General features: G+C 48.5%; 1 protein-coding gene across 1 annotated transcript; it reads left to right on the top strand.

Moving 5' to 3' along the window:
• The first annotated feature begins 455 nt into the window (after positions 1-455).
• LOC109758330 (GDSL esterase/lipase At1g33811-like) lies at positions 456-4,903 on the top strand. The gene is made up of 5 exons (XM_020317184.2): positions 456-747; positions 3,161-3,297; positions 3,377-3,601; positions 3,684-3,957; positions 4,046-4,903. Exons 1-5 carry the CDS (start codon positions 456-458, stop codon positions 4,264-4,266), a joined length of 1,149 nt encoding a protein of 382 aa, XP_020172773.1. The 3' UTR covers positions 4,267-4,903.
• Positions 4,904-7,697: the final 2,794 nt, after the last annotated feature.

Here is a 7,697-nt window from a genome sequence, read left to right on the forward strand (position 1 = left end):
CACAGTTCTCCACTAGTCACTACCACGAATGCCCTGGCATACAAGTATATAGTAAGAACTAAGTACTACAGCTCTAGGTCGCTCGCGGCCAATGGCAGGTCGCCACGGCGCAAAGCTCCATTAACAATGGCTAGCGCGACTGAGAAACGCATGCGGGAAGATGAACCGCTTCTGCGCTACGGAACAAGCAGCATATCCCCCCGGATCGCTTACTGCGGCGAAGGATTCGAAGATACTGCCGCAGGTAGCCAATTGTTGCAGCTCCTTTTGCTTATTATACTCGTGTTATTCTTCGCGCCGCCCTGGGCGCACGAGTGTATATATAGGCGTGCTGATACCATGTCCCAGTGACCGCTCGAATCGTAGTCTCATCGACGACCACCGCCGAGGAAGCGGAGAGGCCGTACGTACGGCAGAGCGCGATCGAGGTACGTAAGAGGGGCTCCGTCGGTCCAATGGCCGGCCGTGGCGGCGGGGCGTTCGCGCTCGTCGCGCTGTGCATGCTCGAGCTCGCGCTGCATGTCGCCAGCGCCGCCCCCGGACCCGCCCCCGCCCCCGCGCCGGAGGGGCTCGTGCCGGCCATCTTCGTGTTCGGTGACTCGACGGTGGACGTCGGCAACAACAACAAGCTGCGGGGCTGCAAGGCCGAGTGCAGGGCCAACTACCCGCAGTACGGCGTCGACTACCCCTCCTCCCGCGCGCCCACCGGCCGCTTCAGCAATGGCAAAAACCTCGCTGACTACATAGGTGCCGTGAAGACTTCTCTTCTCCCTTGAGCTTTATATAAGTACAGTACTACGTAGCAGAGGCTACTGGTTTTAGCTTCTTTTTTGCGACGAATTTTGCCTAGGTGTATTTGTTTTGCTACTTATTACTGAACACGTGAGCAGTCTATGCATGTTATCGTGCCAGCTAAGCAACGATCCAACGGAACTGAAAGCCTGCTGTCCTTTGAGTCTCCGAGTGACGATCTAGGCACTAGACGCCAAAGCCTTTCAGTTAATCTTGTTTCCTTTCTGGAAAGCGCCTTTCAAACAGTCGAAGCAGACCATAGACACAACAGTAACTTCTTTCTCTTTTGAGTTTTTCTGGTTGACCTGCCGTGCAAGATTTTTGGTCTTCCCCTGAAACTGATTTTAAAAAAATGGGTATGTGGCAAAATATGGGAATGACTTATGGCTAGGGGTGAAAGTCCAACCAAGATCTGATATAGCTGGTTTTTCGCGAAATCCAGAACTTAAAAGGATAATTGAAATGACTTGTCTTCGAATCTACTTTGGTTGGAGCTCGAAAAAAGAAATAAAAATAAAGTAAATTCAAGGAAGGGTTATTTTAACAGCCCATTGGGAGGTCGTGGGCAGCTTTTCTTCTCCTCTTATTTCATATGGAATATAATCAGTTAAAATAAGAAGGAACAGGGAACATCGTACGTACGATGTCGATGTGCCGATGTGGAGTTGTCAGGAGCACTAAGACCTTGGAACTTGGAGTTGTCAGGAGCACTAAGATGTGTGAAGGCTGTCGGTAGTGAGTAGTATCATAAGTTAGTATATCATGCATATGATACCAGTATATAATACTACCTTTACAATGCATAGTATTATAAAGAGATCTTAATCATAAATTACTATTTTAGATGCTCTTATTTATTTTCATGCAAGACATATAGTAGTACGGTATTTATTGTGATAGTGTATAACGATATAATACTCAATTATCTCTTTCTTCATTTAATTCTATGTCACCTCATTAAAATTGACTAGTCAGCATGTATGATACTAGCTATGATACTCCTATTACGGATAACCTTATTAGGTTAGCACTTGAACAACTAAAAACACAAATTCATTGGCAGAGGTTGGGCACTTTCACCCTAGTAAAAGTGCCTTTTTATACAGCTTGTCCAAGTTTTGACTTAGAATTGCCATCACAGCCATACTTTTAAAAAACCGAACCAAACCAACATTGCAAGCCCTGATAAGAATATTTTCATTTTTTGAGGAACAAATAAGAATATTATGTGTGAGCACCGCAAAGAAGGCCCGGTAATTTGTTTTGTGTTTCTTTGTTGAAGTACTACTTTTATTATGCCATACACTTTGAGGTGAATTATTTTCTCCAATTTACTTTGAACTATGGCCTAGACTAGTTTCGAACTTTAGTCCACCCAAGAAAAAAGTAACCTACACACACTTAGCTCTCGCCCGCGTGCTCACTTCGCTCATGCATTTTCCACTAACCCTAAACTCTAAAAGCTCTTGCGGCAGTAGTGGTGGCGACCATGGCATTGGTAGAGGCAAGGGAACCTCTTACCCCTTGATCTATGTTCGTCCCTTGTCAACCCTCTTGCAGATCTTGTGGTGGACTTAGAGCAGATCGTTACAACTTACAAGGCTAGTCATAGTGCAGACACTTGTAAAAATGTCACAGTGTAGATAATGTTTAAAACTTCAAACAATCTCCAGAGAATAACTTTTAGTTTGACAACGGGACCCAGAAGCTGGCATTTATACTCCCTACATTTCATAATGTTTTTGAAAAAATGAAAGCTTTCAAGTTTGATCAAGTATAGAAAAAATATCTACATCTAGAATATAAAATACATGTCATTTTATAGTTTTATATTATAAAGTTTGATATTGTACATATAATTATTTTTCTCTATAAACTTGATCAAAGTTCACGAAGTTTGACTTGAAACACGGATTTGGTAAGTCTCGTCTAGATGAGAATTAGCAAAGTCTCATCTAACTCATATACTATTTTATTAACCAAGCAAAAAAGAAAAGCGAAAAATGCCAGAAAAATCTATGTGGGCTACATTATGGAACAGAGGGAGTATAACAAAATAGGCGACTTTGGTCACTGCTCCAAGCTCGTGATTCCGGGTCAAAACCTGGATAACTGTTTAAAATACACAGTTATAATAAGAGACGGTCTCTATCACAGGTAAATGAAAAAAAGGTACTTCTCCAAATAATTCTAGTCCCGACCAAAAATAGTAAAAGTGAATCTCAATGCTAATGTTTTATAAGAATTTTTTGTTCCAGTAAGCATTAACAACTCAGCTAACTTTTGCCATTCTATAATGTGGTTCTTTCCTCTATTCGCTAAAGACAAATGAGGTGAGCAACTTACGTATATTTGTTTGGACGAGCAGCTATCTTCCTGGGATTCGACGAGAGCCCACCTGCTTACCATTCCCTCCCGGCTAAGGGCGTCGTTCCACAGATGAAAAGCGGCGTCAACTTCGCATCAGGAGGGTCAGGCCTACAGGAGAACACGGGCCTACTCCCTGTACGCACTAACCAGATTTGTCCATGTTATAGCACGTACGTAACGTAGCCACTGAATCCGCTTTTCTTCGTGCATGCAGTGTGGGCGACCAGTGTACAGCATGACCGACCAGCTCGAGAAGTTCACGGCGGCCGTCCAGATGATGGGGGACGACTCGGACGACCTCATCTCCAGATCGCTCTTCTTCATCAGCGTCGGCAGCAACGACCTGTTCGAGTACGCCTACCCCTGGCCGACGCCCCCGAACCGCAACGACACCGCCTTCCTGGGATGCCTCGTCGACCATTACAAGACCTACCTGCAGGTGCATGCCGTCCATACATGCTTGGTGTGGTGCTTCCAGTAATTGAACGTGAAAGCCAACCTCGTCGCGACTGTTCTTGCAGGAGCTGTATGCGGCCGGGGCGAGGAAGTTCAGCATCGTCAGCCCGTCGCTGGTGGGGTGCTGCCCGTCGCAGAGGGCGGTGGCGGTGACACATAACAATGACACCGACGAGTTCAACTGCTTCGGCGCGGCGAACAAGCTCTCCAGGCAGCTGTACCCAATGATAGACTCGATGCTGCAGGGCCTCAACGCTGATCTGGACGGCATGAACTACTCCCTCTCCGACTCCGTAGGGATGGCCCAAATGGTCTTCGCCAGCGGCGGAAAAGCCGTCAGTACGTCGGCGACACACCCTCAAATACTACCTGTCACAGTGCATTGCCGGGATGTTTCAGTGATGTGTGGTTAATTTTTGTTTGGCAGACCTGACGGTGGTGGACACGGCGTGCTGCGCCGGCACAGGACGGTTCGGGGTGGGCCAGTGCAACACCTCCGCCAAGCTCTGCCCAAACCGCGACGACTTCATGTTCTGGGACGGCTTCCATCCGACGGAGGAGGCGTCGTTCCTGGCCGCGATCGAGATCTTCGGCGACACCGGCAAATACCTCCACCCGATGAACGTGAGGCAGCTGGCGGCGCTCTAAGCGTGTAGAGCCGCGCAGGCGACCTGACTTGTTTCTACGTGCTCCGCCGACGTCTTGGTGTTGCTGATTATTCCAGAATAAGAAGTGGTGTGGGTAAACCTGTAGGGCGGGGAGCCAGAAAATTTGGCCACTGGTTCGCTCATCCACTCGTTACGAGAACTTGATATGAAATTATGAAGATTGAACTTTACAGTCTTGCTAAATCACAGTCGACTGAGATTTTGTTATGTCTCAGTCGATGCTATATGAAATTTTACAATGAGATTCGTGCATAAAAATATTCTTCAGATTTTTTTTATAGTAATGTCACTTGACTGAGACTTGGTTAAGTAGTCTTAGTCGACTAAAATGTAGCCACACCCTAGAGCATGAATCCATATAAAAAGAAAAAAGAAAAAATGCACAAATCTTCATATAATATCTCATGAATATAGTATCGAGTGAGACTTAATTAAGTCTTAGTCAACTAAGATTTAGCGATCCCGTAAACTTTAAAGTCTAGTTATAACAAACGTATAACACCCATAAACATTATAACGAATAGAAATATAGTCTCACGTACCACCTATGGTTTTGCATTAAAAACTGAATAGTGCAAGACATACCGGCTCGATAAAATTATAAACGGGATTGCTAAAACCAGATTCGATGAGGGGAGCGGTTTGTTAGACCAGTGTGGGAAGACATGTCTACGACAATCAGATTCGATGTGTCAAAATTCGATGGTATGAGGAACTTTGCAATTTGGCAGATAGGGGTCAAGAACATTCTAAGTCAACAAGGTGCCTAAAGCTTGCCAAGATAGATATCGAAGACTGGGAAGATGTGAAGAGCAGGGCGGCTGGGACCATACGGTTATGTCTGAATGACTAGATCTTTTACCATGTGATGGATGAGATGACACCAGGCGAAACCAAATTGGAAACTCAATTCCTGGATAAGGTTGCGTCCAACAAGTTGTATCTAAAACAACAATTGCACAGATACAGGAAAGGGCAGACCTTACTGAGCATATCAATGTATTCAACCAAGTGTTAGCAGACCTAGCTCGGCTAGATGCTAAAGCGGCGGATGAGAAAGTGGCAACACTTCTACTTACTTCGTTACCGCGGCCCTATGCGAACATTATCACTACTCTGATATATGGCAAGACTATCGGTGTTGTAAGCGAGATTATGGCAGGACTGTTATCGAACGATCAACGTGAAAAGGAAGTACCATTGAAGGTGTTGAAAGCAATAAAGGTGTGGACCAGGCCACCAGTTATAATTAAAGTAGCAGAAAGGAGAAGGAGAAGCTAAAGAAGAATAAGGAGCCGCGGGGCTATCATTGTAAGGATTATGGTCACATCAAGAGGGAATGCCCAACGTGGAAGAATGTTGATGAATCGGCCATTGTGGTGGTGTCTGCAGACAATGATTCAGATGGTGACATGCTTACCTTTTCAAGCGAGAAGTCCAATGAAGCATGGTTATTAGATACAACATGCTCTTATCGTGTGATGCTTAACAAATAGTAGTTCACTTCCTAGAAGTCTGGCAATTTTGGAGTACTCTTTAAAGGCGACGATGTGCCTCAGCGCATTGTAGGTATTGGAGATGTTAAGATCAATACCGAAGATGGTGATGAACATGTGTTCAAAGATGTTAGACATGTGCCGAAGGTTCGGACAAATCTAATTTTACTTGGAGAAATTTATGATGATAACTATGTCTATAGGTGGACATTGACAAGAAGACCATGAGAATCAAGAAGGACAAGAAGTTCATGACGCAGGGAAGGAGGACAAAGAACAATTTGTACAAGATGCGAGCAAGCTGCGTTAAAGGTGAAGCTAGTGGGGAGCCACCAAGTCGGCGATCTAGCGGCGACCTAGCGACCTGGCGACGGCGATCTAGCGGCGACCTAGCGACCTGGCGACGGCGATCTAGCAGCGACCTTGCGACGATCTAGTTCGTCGGATGCGGCTCGCATCTAGAAGACGCCTCACCCTGGCGCCGGGTTGGGCGGGAGCTCCGGCGATCGGATCTGGTTCTCGTTTTTCTTGCCTGCAGGCCTCTGAGGATGATGTTGCGCCCGTGACAGACGAGTCATCGTCGGTGGTGCGCCTGCGTAAGACCGATGAGGAGCTCGCTGAAGAGTTCTGGGCGGACATTGGCTTTCCGACTCCGGCGTCCAGGGTGTGGGAGCGACCCTCTCCTCGACGGTCTGCCATTTCGGCGAGCAGGTCCAAGTCCCTTCGTTCTCCTTCCGCGGAGATGGATGGGGAGCAACGCAGTCCACTCGGCCCGGTGAAAGCATCCACGGCATCGGTAACCATTGGAGGTGGTGCCATCCGAGCGCCGGCGACGTCTAGGGTTTTGGTAAAGCCATGGATCGGCCTCATTCCTCCTCCTCGTGTATCTCCTCTTCATTCGATTGGAGATGCCATGCCGCTGGCCTTTCGTCGTGGGGAGGCCGCCACATCGTCGACTGGTGGGTCTGCGGCCACGCCGCGACTGGCGGCTGGGGATGGTTCTTCGACGACTCAGACTCCGACGCCCGATCCGGTTCTCACGGCGGGCCCGCTCCTAAGCTCTGGTAAGTATAATCCGGTCCGTCCATTGCGTATGGTTAATCTTAACCGGTGGCTTTGGCATATATGGAACAGGAATTCGCAAAGAGGAAACCCTAACTTTGATCGCTCTTTCGCGGCCGTCGTCCGCTCCCCGTCCACGACGCGAGGGGAGATGGCCACTCCGACCGGCCCCAACGCAAGTTCGGCCGATCGATCCCCGTCTCCTCTCAGCCGGTGGATGCTTCTTCGTCCGGTGGAGCTTCGGGCTTTGCCCTGGGCGTTTTTCCGCCGGTCATGCCGACTCATCCGCTCGGGCCAGCGATGAACATGGCGGCAGTGGGTCATCAGCAATATCCGACACCGGTGCAGCAGCAGCAGCTTTACCAGATGCACATGCCTCAGCAGCAGTTCGCCGTTACCTATCCGCAGCAGCCATACTATCAAGCGCCGGCGGGATATGTGCAGCAACAACAGCAGTCTCCCATGTTTTCATACCAACCTCATGCAACGCCTATGCAGTAGAAGTCGGGTCCTAACGTGGGTATGCAGCCGATCGCTTTCAACTCCGGACCGGCGTACAAATCAGCTGGCGGTCCGCCCGCTGTCGCTCGCCCTCGCAAGCCGAAGAACGGGAAGGGAGGACACCCCAAAACCCATCAGGGGGTCGCGCCGCCAACAGCCGCCCTTGCTGCTACAGCCATGCCTGCGCAAGGGCTGCAGGGGCACCGGCGCTTCTTCCTGCCTCCTCCGTGCCGGCAGCTCAAGGGCCTCTCGTGATGATGCAACATCCGCCTTCCACGCCGGTTCAGACTACGGGCCCTACTGGTGACGTCTTGGTGACAAAAAATGGTGTTCCAAATGTCAGTCCACATGA

Source organism: Aegilops tauschii, chromosome 2 (assembly GCF_002575655.3).
Source record: "Aegilops tauschii subsp. strangulata cultivar AL8/78 chromosome 2, Aet v6.0, whole genome shotgun sequence".
Taxonomy (NCBI): domain Eukaryota; kingdom Viridiplantae; phylum Streptophyta; class Magnoliopsida; order Poales; family Poaceae; genus Aegilops; species Aegilops tauschii.

Coding starts and splice junctions, on each gene's coding strand:
- LOC109758330 (XM_020317184.2), top strand. CDS start 456: ATGGCCGGCCGTGGCGGCGGGGCGTTCGCGCTCGTCGCGCTGTGCATG. Junction 3,602..3,683: donor ATTACAAGACCTACCTGCAG/GTGCATGCCGTC, acceptor CTGTTCTTGCAG/GAGCTGTATGCGGCCGGGGC. Junction 3,958..4,045: donor CAGCGGCGGAAAAGCCGTCA/GTACGTCGGCGA, acceptor TTTGTTTGGCAG/ACCTGACGGTGGTGGACACG.